General features: G+C 42.6%; 1 protein-coding gene across 1 annotated transcript in view; it reads right to left on the bottom strand.

Moving 5' to 3' along the window:
• Nucleotides 1-16631, bottom strand: part of LAMB4 (laminin subunit beta 4) — an 83639-nt gene that overhangs the window by 60554 nt on the left and 6454 nt on the right. The window contains exons 3-10 of the mRNA XM_084897794.1: nt 12802-12959; nt 8934-9069; nt 6980-7053; nt 5656-5844; nt 4564-4627; nt 4168-4382; nt 2458-2578; nt 1066-1254 (exon numbers count right to left, since the gene is read on the bottom strand). Of these exons, the coding sequence (XP_084753920.1) occupies nt 1066-1254; nt 2458-2578; nt 4168-4382; nt 4564-4627; nt 5656-5844; nt 6980-7053; nt 8934-9069; nt 12802-12959 (1146 nt within the window). The remainder of the gene's footprint in view (nt 1-1065; nt 1255-2457; nt 2579-4167; nt 4383-4563; nt 4628-5655; nt 5845-6979; nt 7054-8933; nt 9070-12801; nt 12960-16631) is intronic.

Below are 16631 nucleotides of genomic sequence, written 5' to 3'. Positions count from 1 at the left end.
AATTAAAGTGTGATCAAACCAAGTGTTGGCCAGAATATAGAGCCACATGAAGTTCATATTATGTCCAAGTAATTCCGCTCCTGGGTATGACTCTTAGGGGCAGTCTTTGTGCGTGTGCATAAGGCCACGCATGTGGTTATTGTAGCATCAGAAGAAAAATAGGCAAATAGATTTTGGTGCATTTATAGGAAGGAAGGAATTAAAATTAGAAAATGAGGGCCACCTGATAAGGACAAATCTTAAACATACAGTGTTTAATGAAATACTGAAGGATACACACAACATAATGTCACTAATCTAAAGTTTGAAAATATGCCAATTGTTGTTTTACCCACCTATGTTTTACCCACAAACAATATTGTTTGTGGGTAAAACCAACAATATATATATATATTTGTGGGTAAAACATAGGTGAAAATAGTGTGGTGATAGCTACCAAACATAGTGGGACAGATGTGCACCTAAGACGTCATGAGTACCTGTCCTGTTTTGTTGAAGTCTTGAAGATGATAGGGTAAGATATTCTGTTTTGACATAGCTGGTGGTGGTTATAAGGGTGTTTACTATATTATTCTGCTATTTTGTATATGCTTCAAATATTTTATTTTTAAAAGTTGAGATTAGAAATAAAAGGAAAAAAATTTTTAAGGTTAAAAAAAGAAGCAAGGTAATAATAGTTAGCTCATGCATCTTAACAACGTAGTTGAATGGCCTACAGCCGTCAAATGCAGCTACTGTCAGTAGCCAGGTCCTTGCTGGAGCTGACCTCCGGGAAAGTCTGGGTGTCTAGGCATCCTCTGAAACCATCTGCTCCGTCCTGGTTGAATCCAGAATAGATTCCTAATTATCTACTATAATCCACTGCTGCAAGACTACCGTGATGGAACCGCGTTATCTGGCCCAATTTGCGAAGAGAAAGAAACGCTCTTAGAGTTAAAGTGGTTTTGCAAACTCCCCCTGCCCCTAAGAGGGACGTTTGGAGGTGCTGCTAAGCCGAATTAGGCCTACTCCATCAGCATTTGCTCAAACCAGTGGGAAGGGTGCGGTCAGAGGCTGGGGACTCACGGAGGCACGCGTAGGGGTCCGAGATGGCCTTGCGGGGGTCCCTGTAGAAGAGGGGTCTGCAGCGGTGGCAGTGCTGGCCCTCGGTGTTGTGCTGGCAGTCTTCGCACACGCCCCCGCTGGCCCCGCCACTGGCCAGGTACACGCTCATGTCGAAGTGACAGCGGTCCGAGTGGCCGTTACAGCTGCAAGCTGGGAAAGGAGAGGACTTACTCAGAGACTCACCCCGGGCTGCGAACAGCCTCGCTGGCACCCCATACAGGCATCCCCGCATCCTCCCCTCCTCTTTCTTCAGCCACCCCACCTTCTTTTCATGGACACACGTATACAAACAGTTCAATCAGGGCTTCCAAAGGTCTTCCCAGGACTCTTACTCTGCTCAGGTACTCTCTCTCTGAAGTGTGTTCCCCAAACGTTTAATATTTAGGTTTTTATGTCTCCCATTTAATTTAATAAAAATCAGGTAAATGGAAGTAAATCCTTTGGGTGATCCAGAAGCCCTAACGTGCAATATTTTCATTGTCGTTTGGTAAAGAGCACTGTCACTGACATGCTCTGTGAACTGGAATCTTTTTACACCGCATGCTCTGTAGGCACTGGGCTTCTCAGGCCGGATGTCAAAACTGAGCCTCACTGCCTCTCCTTCTCTGAGGGCCGAGGGCTGGGAGGGTGGTCACAGGGCCCTGGGCCAGCGCCTGGGCTACAGGGAAAGGCGGTCTGCTGGGGGAGTTTGTCTGTCTTCATGGCAATGTCTATGCTGCTCGGGTTTGTTTGCCCCCATAAGTGGCATAAACGTGTGCCGGGCCTTATAGACTTGATGCATAGATGGGGCTTTCCCACAAGCTCTTCTGGTGACCTCTTCCCCCTCAGTCTTATTTCCCCCAAATCTGGGAACAGAAGCAATAACAAGTTCGCTTGGAAGTTCATCGAAATTCAGAGGCAGCAAGTTCATTACAAAAAACCTGCACCTTGTGAGCCTAAACATTTTATAAAATGCACACTAACCTGTCAATCTCAACCTAGACCTCATTTCTCCTATTATCTGACACCTGTGTCTAAGGTCACATTCATGGACTGCATGGTGATTCAGGACAATAGTAGGGATCTGGGTACCGAATCTAACCTCACCCAATTCCTGGATTGGTACCATCCCCGCTGACATTATTTCATGGCTTGGTCCCTCATATTGTTTCACTTTTCAAATTCATGTTAATTTTTGGTGTGAAGGTTAGATATGGGGGTGATTTTTCCATGTGCGATAACGGGAAACATCAGCATATCACGCAGTTGGAGCTGGGAGCCCCTGTTCACCACCTTCGTTGCTGCCGTCCAAACGAACAACAACAACAACAACAAACTGTCCTCAGTCTGAGCTGAGGACTCTTCCCCACTCACCTCTGCAGGTGCTGTCCTGCGGACCCGCGCCTGGCCTCCAGGGCGCATCCTGGAAGAAGTCCCGGCACCGCTCGCAGTTAGTGCCCTCTGTGTTGTGCTGGCAGAGGCACCGGCCATGGACCTGCATTGTGTGATAAGCAAGCAGTGGTAAAGGAGGGCTCATCTTGGAGGTGCTGCAGTTCTTTATGATTTTTTAAAAATGTACTTTCATTGATTTCAGAGAGGAAGGGAGAAGGAGCGAGAGATAGAAACATCAACGCTGAAAGAGAATCATTAACCAGCGGCCTCCTGCCTGCCCCACACTATGGATCCAGCCTATAACACAGCCACGTGCCCTGACTGGGAATCAAACCATGACCTCCAGGTTCATAGGTCGACGGTTAACCGCTGAGCCACACTGGTCAGGCAATGGTGCAGTTCTTTAAATGGAAAATGAAATACCAGGCCCCGGGCCTCTTGAATTTCAGTTTCCCATATGGTAGTTACAACAGCAACCTATACTACCTTTTTTTTTTTTTTTAATTATTATTTAGATGCAATAGCTTTTACAATTAAAAAATTTAAGATGTTTGGTAAAGATTTACAATACATTTTTTGGTATTTCTGAGTGCTAGTGTCAAGGCAGCACATTGCAGCCCTCAGCAAGATGTGTGTATGTGTGTATGTGCGTGTGTGTCCAGGGTGGTTTAGAAGCATAAGGGAAAAGAGGAAATTAGAAAACAGAAAGAAACTGGAGAAAGGTGTGTGGTTCCCCATAAAATGCCCTGAATGACCAAGTTCAAAAGAGGTTCTGTTTCCACAGAAACATGGAGAGAGCTGAGTAAGAAGGTACAAAAGCTTCAACATCAGTCAAGCCTTGTCTGATGCCAGGTCTGGTTATGACTAAGTTAAATTATTCAGTAGATTCAGCCCTAGGACTCTGCATGAAAATACAATTCTTCTACTACATTGCTCCCTCAAACTAGTCCCAAGAAGGAAAGAGATTGGCACTATGAAGACATAGTCATCACAGCATAAGACTGCTACTTGGGGTGACCATCCTTACAATAGCAGATATTATTCCAACACCATGGCACTGACTACAGTAGACCACCAATAAGTTTGTGTAAGGCAGTGGTCGGCAAACTGCGGCTCTCGAGCCACATGTGGCTCTTGAGCCGTGGTTTGCCTCTCTGTCGACTAATGAGTTTGGTGACCACTGTCTTAGGGAAAGACACTTAAAAAACATTTTAATAGTGTACTAATGTCTTTAACCTGAAGTCAAAACTTCTGGGTAAGGGCAATGCCTTACGCAGTGGTCGGCAAACTCATTAGTCAACAGAGCGGCAAACTGTGGCTCGAAAGCCTCATGTGGCTTGTGAGCCACAGTTTGCCGACTACTGGTGTAAGGGAATGCATGTGAACTTATGGGTCCTCCCCACAAATCTCCATTCCCTAAAAAACAAACAAACAAACAAACAAACAAACAGCAAAGAGAGAGAGAAAGTGGGCTCTCTTAAAATCGTAAGTTAGTTACACCCTCTGGTCATGAGTTCAAGAATGCTCATGTGTGGCAGAACCCACAGGGCTTTGGCGGGCCAGGAGGAATCACACCTGCTCCGACACAAGGCTGGACATGTAGATCCCAGGAGGAAAGTCTGGTCTGCCTGGAGCACCAGGACAGTACAGGAAGGTAGGGGGGCCAGCCGCTCTCCTGGCTGCGTCACTCACCATCCCCGGAGGGCTGAGCGCATCCCCCGGCCTCGCCGGCATTGGGCCGCACTCGCTGGCATGACCATTGCAGAAGCAGCTGCCCCGGACCACCATCTCGTGGAGGGCATAGTAGTACTTCTCCAGGGAGTCGTTGTGCCTCCTCCCGAGCACAGTATCCCCCAGGGTGTGGAGCTTGGTGAAGTTTATCCTCAGGTTTGTTAATGTAACCAGGTCTAGAGAAAGGAAGATCGTAGTAAAAACAACGAACCAAAGTGCATGTAGGTTGTGTCGGTTCAAGGTGCCCTTCTTGGCTGACATCCCCTTAGTGGACTCTAGAGAGGTAATGGCAAGGACACTGCTCACAGGAGGTTTTTAGAAAAGCAATGAATGAGAAAAATATAAAACCGTTCATACCCTGGATGTAGGGGCTGTAGGGGTTTTCTATTTCAAAGCTGGGATCCAAAGCTTTTAAAACAACCTGTAAAACAAATGTAGGCAAATGTACGTATTTTACCCAAGAACTTGATTGTTAAAGGGTATACTCTTAAAAAAAATATTTTATTGATTTTAGAGAGGAAGGGAGAGGGAGAGAAAGATAGAAGCATCAATGATGAGAGAGAATCATTGATTGGCTGCCTCTTGCATAACCCAGGCATGTGCCCTTGGCCACAATAGAACATGGGACCTTTCAGTATGCAGGCTAATGCTCTATCCATTGAACCAAATCAGCTAGGGCTAAAGGGTATATACTCTTACATAAGAGATCCTGATCTTACCCGCAGGCCTAGCCATTGCCTCCCAGCTAGCGCAGGATACAGGCCATCGTTGGGTTTTCATATGAATAAAAGCACGAAGAAGGAAAATGAAAGTCATAAACAGTAGTCGGAGGAGACTTGGTGATGCCGTACGCAAGAAGGGCTCCTGCTCCGGGGTGGGGTGGAGTGATGGGGTCACAACTCAGCAAGTCACGACCAGTTTGGATTTGGCAGGGAATTCTGGAGCTACCGCTGACCACCAGTTCCTTCTACTACACCTGATGAGATAATACCACCACCCTACTCCTACCCTGGTCCCCTGCCAGCTACCAGCATTGGTCAGGGGAGATTCCTGGCAGATTCCACCTGAGTGGTGGCTTATGGATCAAGGAGATGAGATGAGACTAGTCCAGGGCTGCGCTCACCTACACGCTCCCTCGTAAGGGTTAGAAACAGACGCTCCTTCCTCTGAATCCCCCAGGCCCTGGTGCCCAGCCTGGATTTTAAGGCCCCGCTCACCTTCAGCTGGACACTGTGCAGGACTATTTCTTAGAAGGTCTTTATTATTTATCTGAATGTGAGATGAATTCAGGACTCATTTCAATTTAAACTGTCATTCTTAAAACCCGACAGCTCAAGTTATTTTCCAGCGAACGCTACCTAAATTGCTTTTGTCCAAATTAACCAACATTACCAACAAACCACAACAGGCTTATTTTGCAGCAAAGGAATCCGAGAAAGGAAGTGCTACCTCACCGCCAGTGGAGGGCTCAATATCCGAATATTTAGAGTCACAAACAAGGTCTCCCACGCCCTGGGCCTGGCCAGATGTGATGTTGGGAAAGGAAGTAGCGCAGTCTTTTGCAAAATATTTAAATACTTTCCAGGTGTGTCCATGGTCTGTGGAACGCTCAACTAACATTGCAGCAGGCCGAAAAGTCTGTGGAAAAAATGAGTTAAACTTGTAATACCTCACAAAGGAAGATGTAATTACCCGCTTCACGGGAAATATTTATGTTTTCTCATTCTATGTTTTCAAACTTTATTTGTATCCCTTAAAATTTCTATACGATGAACATACCAAATCTTTTTCCAAAAGTGGGCAAGTATTTATGAGCGCATATTTTGCCCTAAGATCTAATTCCATTTAAAAATGTTTATGGCCATGTGATTAATTGGGAGAAAGATGGCATATTAATTTTTAAGAAGCTAATGTATAGATATTTTATACAGCAATTTGCATGTTTTCTCTTTCTTTTTTTTTTTTTATTGGGGGTGGGGGAACTTAGAATACTTTTCTTTTGGCAAACTCTTATAATTCTTGAAAATCTACCATGAGGTTTATCCAGGTTTCCCAAAACAGATTTAGCATTGTCAATGAACTCCCCACCATTCTAATATGTCTATGCACTTATCACCCCGTATTATGATTTTAAATTTACATATGCAGTTTACATATAAATTTGTAAATTTGTATCCATGACTAGACTGTGAGCTCTTTGGGGACAAAGGTTAATTTTTTTAAAATTTTATATTTATTTTTTAAATAACAACTTAACACCAGGCCTGGTACCTCAGCAACCTTAACAAAGACCTTTTGATTTTTCTTCCTTTTTTGATCACAATCTTTCCATATTTTCCTAAATAATTTCCAGTTCTTGCCCTTTTTTGCTCAAAAGTATCTTTCTTGTTCTGTGATCTCTATCCCCTGGGCCCAGTGCTTGACATTTTTCTTTTTGTTCTATCTTCTAAGACTTTTTGGTTGTCGTTGACCATATAAGTTACTAATTAATGAGCAGTGGTATTCTGTTTCAATCCAGGGACAAAAACCCCAATGACAAAGCTGGAGTCCAGGTACACACAGCTTTTTGTTCTCGGCAAGGAAGCGAGGAAGCAGACTTTCAGGTAAGCCAGTGGTCAGTAAACTGCGGCCTCGGTTTGTCGCTCTGTTGACTAATGAGATTGCCCTAAAATCTAATTCCAGGGATTTGGCAGGGAATAATTTACTAAATTAACAAGTGAGGTAGCCCCAGCATTTGGTTAGTAGATAAAAGAAGCAGCAGACGCATCTGTACCTTAAAGGTCAGAATAAGGTGGCTGAACTGAAATAACGCCTCCAGGTCCAATCTGATGCTGACATGATCAAGACCTAAAGAACAACCCAGAAAGGAGAAAATCAGTGATTCTGAGAGACCCCAGTTTATCATGTTAATCCCTCAGTGTGGCTTGTCTATAATCAAACCCTTTGAAAGCCCATGGCTGGTGATCAACTCTCTTTCCAATCTGTTGGAGTGCTTTCCTATGCTATTCCATGCCCAAGAGAAGGTCTATGTGAGAGCCATCTGGGACTTACCCAGACTGTGCCCACGTCCGTGCCTATGGCCACAGTGTGGCAGTATTACACACCACCAAAGGAGTCCCGGGACAGTTCCCATAGGTGGAACAACGGGCTCGTGTCCTTGACCTCACATCTTGACGTGTGTGAGCTAGCAAGCCAGAGCATGGTACAATTGGCACGCCCTATCCTTCCAACAGCTGCTAACCATCATTTGTACTGGTTTTACTGTCAGTCCGCATATAACACAGCTTAGAGCGAGGATCTGTGGGCTCCTCTGTGGCTGAGAAGACAGATCTATCCTGGCCAGGACTTTGCACGGAGACTATCAGCTGCCATCACCTCATCATGAACATGGAGGACTGGCCCTAATCTGGGCATGATGGAAGCTCTGGTCTCGCTAAAGTGCGCCATCCATTTAAATTTTTTTTTAAATGGTGTCATTTAAATTTTTTTCTGGCAGCCACATTTCAGTAAGTGCAATTATTTTTAATATATTTAACCTCCCAAAATAAGAAATATTCTCATTTGGACATGCCATCAATATTTTAAAAATTAGCAATGTTTTATCACACATTTTCACCCCAAACTGAGTGTTAGAAACCTGGGATGGTTACCTACGTAGAGCACACCTCAGTTTGAATGAGACATGTTGTACATGCTCAGGAGCACATGTGGCGAGGGCCCGGATACTGGGCAGCACAGTCCACAGCACAGTGGCCGGGCTGCACCGAACAGCGGGCAGCTCACCTTCCGGTGAGGAAGGGTTTGCCGCTGAGCGGGCAGCCACACCCCAGGCTCTGTCCTGGGCTCCTCCCCCTTTCTAGAAAGGTGATCTCCTTTCCCTCTCTAAAATTCTTGGTAGAGAACCCTGGTTCTATGTAAGCAGCCGTGACAGAGGGGATCCTTCTGGGAGGAGATGTGGGACAAATGCTGGGCATGGGAGTCTAAACAGCTATAGAGCAGAACTGGCCCCATGTTGAAGAGGAGCCATCATGAGTGAGCCAGTCTACATTGATTCAAGCATGTAACACCCAAAGCTGGGGTGGCACGGGGAGAAGGGGAAATGAGGAATCCCCAGTCAGGTTCAAACTTAGAATGGTCAGGGTCAGTGCGAGGTTCAATACTACAGTTGATTGTGACCAGAGAAGGACATACATCCAGAAGGGAGAGAACTTCAGTCGGTAGCCAACTATCCTTTCAATTCATTTTTTTATGTCAAATCCTTTGGCTTGTGGGAAGACACAAAGTGTCATTTTTCTCTCCTCCTTTGTGTGTTGAAGAAGGAAAAACACATGGCGTGAACTCTGAGACGTCTCCTGGCATTAGTAATTCCACTTAGTGTGTTTTATATTAGCCTTTATTTACCAACACCTCATAAATTTCTTTATTATTATTATTATTTTTTACAAAGAACAAAAGGATGCAGAGATATTTTCTTCTCAGACATGGAAAGAGTGAAACATTCTGAGTTATGTGCTTAAAATAGACTTCTTTTTCTCTAGAAAAAAATAATCTTTCTTAAAATGAAAAGGAAATTTGTTCCTATACGGGCTCTACATTCTGGTGGATACTGTTCCATTCCAAAATAAAAAACAAAACAAAACAAAAACTTGCCTGACACTTAAAATCATACAGAAAGACACGTTACTAAAAATATGAAAAAAATAAATTGGAAAGGAACTTATTCATACCATTTTCAGATTGCCACCATTTCTTTTCTCTATTTGGTTCAAAACTTGTAATCACATTCTCAATGGTGTGGCTGTTGGGATGGGCGTGTGGATCGTATGGAAATCTGGAGTCACAGATGAAGCATTTTTGCTCCCCCTGGAAAATGTCGCCATTAAAATTTAAAATAAAGAACTGTAATTACTTATTGTTGACCTAAATTTAAAAACAAGCTGTACTTACTATATTTGTCATTCAATCTGGCTAAAAATAAAGAGCAGAGGAAATAACAAGACATCAATTTTTCCATCAATAGGTGCTTAAATACAATAACAAATGAATTTAAAATATGAAAAGATTTTTATAAATTTACATATTTGGAGCAAAAATGCAAACATGTGGAACTAATTTTTTTCTCATACAAGGGGCAGATGATCTGGAGATTATTTTAAACTACAGAGAAATAATTAAAACGTACTCTTTGAGTGGAATTATTTCCTTTAGTAAAAAAAAAAAAAAAAAAAAAAAAAGAATATTTGCTATGAAACTAATAAAGCAGTGGACTACTAGGCTATCTGCAATCATCATCCTTTCTCTCTCAGACATAGTTTTTGGTGGAAAAGCTTCCAATGCCAAAATCTTTATATTACACATTGTGGATTTTGTAAAAGATTTTTATAAACTTACAGCAGAGAGCCCCACCTCTTGTCTCACAAACTAGAAGGTTTTTTTGGGAACTGGAACTAGTTTTGCTTGAGATATCTTTTCAAAGGCCAGACAGCCGAGATTGGCCTTGGAATTTGCCTAACTTCACGTCTGCTTGTAGCTATACTTACTTAAAACTCCTAAGGAAATCTCCAGGGATTTCTGAAAGATGCCAATGGCCCGCACAGTTGTTCCTGGCTAATATGTGGGTCCCTAGAGGAGCATTTTGGCAAAGCCTTCAGGGAGCAGGAGCTGGTTATCACAATCCCATGGTGGAAATTGCCTACAACAGTGAATGCGCTGTGAACATTGAGCTTATGTCCTGACATGGCTTACAAGGGCCTACATGGCCTCACCAGGGCCACCTCCTTGCTTGTCTTCCCTGATGCACGCAGCCCTAGCTGTGCTCATTTCTTGCATTTCCCTGAGCTTACCAAGAACTCTCCTCTGCCAAAACCGGTTTGGCTCAGTGGATAGAGCATCGGTCTGCGAACTGAAAGGTCCCAGGTTCGAATCCGGTCAGGGGCATGTACGTTGGTTGCAGGCACATCCCCGGTAGAGTGTGTGCAAGAGGCAGCTGGTAGGTGTTTCTCTCTCATCGACGTTTCTAGCTCTCTATCTCTCTCCCTTCCTCTCTGTAAAAAATCAATAAAATATATTTTAAAAAAAAGAACTCTCCTGCCTTAGAATATTTACATCTCAACACAAGCTGTACTCAGATTTTCCTTGACTTCTAAAATTCCACCTCCTCCCACCCTTATGGCCTCTGCTAGCCTTTATCCCTTACCCTGCCTGGCAATATTCTCTAAGCGCTTATACTACTTGAGACTATATTGTATAGTGATTAGGTTACTGTCTGTTGCCTTCATTAGACTTTAAGATGAATGAGGGCAAGGACTTTGTTTTGTTCATGGTTGTATTCTCCTTACCTAGTATAGTGCCTGGAACATAGCAGATGTTCAATAAAATTTGTTGAAATGAATGCATGATGATTTAAAAAAATATATTTTTAAAAATTTGATTTGAGAGAGAGGAAAGGAGAGAGAGAGAAACATCAACCTTCCTCTCCACTCTTTGGTTGATTCCCGCAGGTGTCCCGATCTGGGATTACAGGGGACATGCTTATACTCAGGGCTTGTGGGCTACTCTTTCTGTAAACATTTCAGGAGCCTCGTCTTTGCTGAGACTGGCTGCAGAGGATGCTTATTTGTGGTGACGAAGTGGGGATCCCGCTCGGGTAGCACTGTGGGCCCACATTGGCCTGCAGGTTTTGCAGAGGATGCTGTGCTTGCCAGGTAACACATGGGAGAATCGCTCTCACCCTGCACCATGTCCCCGTGCACCAGCACTGGTAGCCCCACCTGCGATACGCTGTCAGCTGGAGAGATTTAGAGATTTTTTTTTTCCTAGCTCTAAGATTTTTAAGATTTCTGTGATTTTCTAAGAAGAAAAAAAAAAAGCTTCTGAAGTTTGATTTCTTTCTGCTTTTGGTCCAGTGAAATTAAGATGTAGGAATATGACTTTCTAATTACTCTGTGAGTACATTATGAGTTGGCTATGGCCATAGTAAGTAAATGCCAGTGGCAGACGAACAAGATGGCTGGCGTCTGGTCAGAAAGTTTCTAATATTAAAGCCCAGAACCACTTCTTTGTCCACAGGCCCTGGACTCACAAAGCTACTTAAAGAGTCATCCGTCCCACCTGACCTAGCATTGAGCAACACTTCCCCAGCGTCATTTCCTTGCACGAGCAGAGCATTTGCTCTCTGACACAAGTGCTTCCCAAACTTAGAACAGCGCTAGCTCTCAGGTAGTGTCTCCACTTATTTATAACCATCCTCTTTTACTAGAAACCAATTAGAATACAAAGCATTTCCCAGAGACCATCCAGGAGATGCCGCAAAGTACAATACGTGGAAAAACCTGGGCCATCAACATTAGGCCCGAGTCCAGCTTCCTTCCTGAACATCCTCTCATTGAAGGACTGACGTGACTGCCCGGGTTTTTCAACAGGTAGGATGCATAGATGACCTTGGATGCTTGCGCTGCTCCCAGAACACAGGGAGGAAAAGAACTGTAAGGCAACTTGTCCTTTTAATAAACTGGTCTTAAAGAGAAAAAAAAAAAAAAAAAGGCCCCAAATATATTCACAGAGGGATACTACACTTTTTAGGCATGGCAGTTTCCAAGTGGCTTATGAGACTGGGCAGTGAATTCCAAGCTGCACCCTGCTAGCTCTAGGGTCCGGCTACGAGAACTCATGTTTAATAGAACGGCCTCGAGTCAATTATGCTAACTTGAATAAGGTGACCGGACATCCAGCTTTTGGCAGGACAGTCCCAATTTTTGACAATTTGTCCCGCATCCCGCGGCATTTTAAAAAAGTCCTGATTTTTGGCCGAAACCAGTTTGGCTCAGTGGTAGAGCGTCGGACTGCGGACTGAAAGGTCCCGGGTTTGATTCCTGTTGGGGGCATGTACGTTAGTTGCAGGCATATCCCCAGTAGGGGGTGTGCAAGAGGCAGCTGGTCGATGTTTCTCTCTCATCAACGTTTCTAGCTCTCTGTCTCTCTCCCTTCCTCTCTGTGGAAAATCAATAAAATATATTTTATAAAAAAAAAGTCCTGATTTTTGGAAAGATTCTTTTAAATCTTTTGGACTTTTTAAAATGCTGTGGGACGCAGGACAAATTGTTAAAAATCGTAACTGTCCCGCCAAAAGTGGGACATCTGGTCACCTTAAACTTGAAGAAAACAAAAAATGCACTTGGGACATTGATAAACTAAGGAAACTACAATAGATCAATTCTGCTCAAGCAGAGGCTAATAAAAACAACAGAAGCCCCGGGATTCCACCGAAAGATGTCAGGGCTTCAAAGTATTTCCAGTAAGTCAATGATGCTAACTCCACGGGAGTCACTAAAGCAGCCGCATTGTATAGTAATTCCCTTCAAAGACTGAACTGAAAAGACTTTTCTGTCCAATTCTATAGGTTATAAGAAATAGATGAAGCAGATCTTCCCTCTTTTCCAATCTATCAAGGTTTCCTGGCTTTGAATTGTGTCTCTGATGTTCTGAAAGGCGTGCTGTCTCTCATGCTGTTGTCTGAGCAGCCCCAGAGGTACCTGGGGCAGGAATCTACATCATTGATTAAATAATGGCCCAACAAATAACAAAGAACCAACCCACCTCGAGGTAGCTGAGGATGCAGTATCTCTGGGCTCCATCCAGCCCACAGGTAGAGGAAGCCGTGAGCTGCGTGCTGCGTCCCACTAGGAGGTTGCCGGTCGGGGGATGACAGGCACCCCTGCCGCATTTATCTTCAGCTTTTGCAAAACTGAGCAACCCTTGAACACAACAGAAACAGCTACTTAGAAAGGGGAGCAGAAGGCTTCAAGAAGCAACTGGCTACATTGGAAAAGTTAGTCTATTTTCAATACCAGTTCTGTTGATCAGTAAGACCCTTGTCCTGGATGCTGTTGGGGCCCTCAGTCCGGTGGAAATCTCCTGGCCTGTGGGGTTATACCACTTGCATTCATGTCCCCTCCTGGCCATCCTGTAGCCAATGACACCTGCACTCTCTCTGGCCATCCCGTAGCCAATGAATGATAAGAGCTTACTTCAAAGACAGCTCCATCGCCTCAGGCGAGGATCCACTTCACCGTGCAAATTACGCTCAGAACCTCTTCCTGGGAGGAGGCTGGAGCCTGCCCTCAGCTGGGACCATATCTGACTTCACTTCCCTCACCCTTACTCCTCCTCAATAGCCATTAGGAAAATGCAAATCAAAGCCACAATAAGATAGTACTACATACTTATCAGAATGGGTAACATAAAAAAGCAGCAGTAACACTAGATGCTGGAGAGGATGTGGAAAAAATGGGCTGACTCATACACGACTAGTGGGGATGTAAAATGGCACAGTGACTAGGGAGAAAAGTATGCTTATAAAGTTAAGCATGTGCTTATCATACAGTCCAGCAATTGCACTTCCAGAGAAATGAACATTTATGTTTACCAAAAAACCAAACAAAAAAACAACTATATACAAATATTCATAGCATCTTTGCTTATAATAGTAAACAAACAAATAAACAAAAACTGGAAACTACCCAGATTTACTTCAATAAGCCAAATGTGGTACATCCATACCATGGAATAGCACTTAGCAAATCATTGAAATATGCAACAATGTGGGAGAATATGAAAGGAGTTATATTGAGTAAAAAGGCCAATCTCAATGGTTACCTACTGCATAATTCAATTTCTTAAATGACAAAATTGTAGAGATGGAGAATAGACTGTCAGGGGGTTGGGGAGTCAGGGAGGGATGTGGGGAGTGGAGATAAAGGGGTAATACTAGGGATCCTTAAGGTGATAAAACTGTTTGGTATGTTAACTTTGATGGTGAATTGATGAACACAGGAACCTACACCTGTCACACACACACACACACAAATGAGTATATGTAAAACTGGTGAAATTTCAATAAGGTCAATAGATTATATATCAATGTCAATCTTCTGGATGGGATATTGTACAATAGTTATGCAAGACGGGGGAAATTGGATGAAAGGTATATGGGATATCTCTGTATTATTTCTTAAAACTGCATGAGAACCTGCAATGATCTAAAAATGCAAAGTAAAAAACCCAACAATTCTCCCTTTCCTCAAAATCACCCCACCAGCCTCTGGATGGTGAATCAAGTAAACCTGCATTCTAAAATAATACACATACAACCTGTCCCAGCCGCTCTTATGTACTTTTCCCCTGAGACCGTTTATGCCAAGACCTGATTTCAATAGATTGGAGTGAGAGGATTGGCCTTAAATAAAAAAAATTTTTTAAAAATTACCGTTCTATGAACTAAGTTGGTTTCTTCTCAATTGTAAAAATAAAGAATTTTTTATTTACTTGTTTTATATCTAATGGATTTCTTTCCTTCAACTTGTCCTCCAAAAAGATGGCTTCTGAAAAATAATGTTCTTTCTCTTATACATACATTTCCCACATGAAGCATTCTTTTAATCTGGTTATTTTTTATTATTATCAGTCTATAAACATTCATAGATCATATGATACATAATATCTACTTCCCCACAGGTTACCAAATGTCAGTTTGAACAGGGAATTTTCTATCTTCAATCTCATTGCAAAGATTATTCTTCTAAAAAACAAAAAAAACAAAAAAAAAAACCCCAACATTTCTTTCTCTATCTTTGAGATAAATGCATGAAGAAACTTAGTTCCATCATGCAGCTTTTATTTCATTTTATGATAAATGATCTTAGGTTGGTTAACATGAATTTATCTTTTACTCACCCAATAATCAAACGCAGATCTCCATTTATCATAGAATTGGCATTCAGGGCAAATAACTAATTAGAATTTGGGATTCTAATAGACAGAGGCTTTTTAAAATAAGGCCAGGCATAAAGTTTCTACTAATGCTACATGTGGATTAACTAAGATTTCCCTTCAGGTTTTATTCCTTTAGACAAGTTCCATCCTGAAATTTTTTATTAGAATCGTTGCCTTAGAGATTTAACCTGCTTTTATAACCTAACTTGACCAAACTTGTCTTATTCAGATGTGTACTTTTCTAAAACAGGCATATTCCAGGACTTAGTTAACTATTATTCATGTAATATGCTAAGTGCAAATATGAACTTATGGTCTAAATACTTGGCAAAAAGTGGCCTGAAACCTAAGTAGTTAAGGCTTCATGCCTGGAGATAAACTGAGCAATATCCTTCCTGAACTAGAGATTTCAGCTGCCAGATTATCACATCGGTAATGATTACACTGGAACTAATACAGTAAAGATGAAGAATAAAGATGTTTATGTTTTTAGAAAATTAACATTTTCCTCAAAAATGACATACAACTTAAAGATAGAGACTTACTAAGAATGAATGTAGATCTGGTCATTTAAAGAAAATACAAATTTTCTGAAAAACCAAGGATCACTTTGTAGAAATAACCATTATTATGTAATCTCTCAGTAATTTTGTAAATTGCTATAATTTTCTGAAACACCGAAGATGTTTCCATGAACCTTGGAGTGCACGTCAGAGGCTGTAGACATAGATCCATGTGCTCATACACATTATTTACAAGGGTAAGGAAAAGTCCAGAGAATGCGCATTAGATGAGGTTTGCATTTTGCATCCTGTTCCCCAAACCTGGGGCCAGTGCATGTTTTAGCACTCTTTCTTCTTGTTTTCCTCAGTCAGAATGCAAGACAAAGTGTTCAGAAAGGCTCCGGTGTTTGTATGGATGCCTAAGGTGCCCAAGCTGATGGTGTGTGGGGTTAACCTGGTTTATGGTTTGACCCTAGGGAAAACCTAGACATTTGGGTTAGGTCAGGGTACCTTGGATTTAGAAATCCAGGATGTATTGCAGCTCAGACTTTTCTGCTAATTTAGTTTTGAAGACCTTTCCTCCAGAGAGAGGGAGCTCCTTGAGGAGGAGTCTGAGCGAGGGGTAAGCCACGCGCTCTCGAGGCTGGGGAGAAGGCGCAGCCATCTTCAGGGGTTGCTTCTAATTTTGAATGTTGGCTTCATCCCAAAGAGAACAGCCAAGCCAGGTGTAGATGAGACGACTCTTCTCTGATTGCCTGAGGCCAGATCTGAGCTTTCGAGTCCTGGGGTGCAGCCTAACACACCTTGTTTCTTCCCACTGGTGACTCACCTCTCTTGAGTCAGGGAATTTTCAACAAAGAATTAACTAGCATTTCCCTTCTAGAGCTATTCTTTCCTCCATGATCAGGAAATCTAATTGGGATATTGCCTTGGGGTTTAAAAATTGCAAAATTAAAAGACGACATTCTTAAAGTTTGCTGCCATGAAGAAATTCAGTATGAATGTTTCAAGAGAAGATGCTATGCAAGTTAGTACTCAGAAAGCAAAAGTAGGTCTATTATAGACAGAAAAGTCCAGATCAAAGAGAGTAATTGTTGGAAACATCTTTTCTATGGCTGATGTAAATTATTCTCAGCTTATTAAAAATAGCAC

The sequence above is a fragment of the Pipistrellus hanaki genome (genome assembly GCF_964339955.1).
Source record: "Pipistrellus hanaki genome assembly, chromosome: 10".
Taxonomy (NCBI): Eukaryota; Metazoa; Chordata; class Mammalia; order Chiroptera; family Vespertilionidae; genus Pipistrellus; species Pipistrellus hanaki.
The sequence above is the reverse complement of the archived record's forward strand: the minus strand, read 5'-3'. Positions and strand labels throughout refer to the sequence as shown.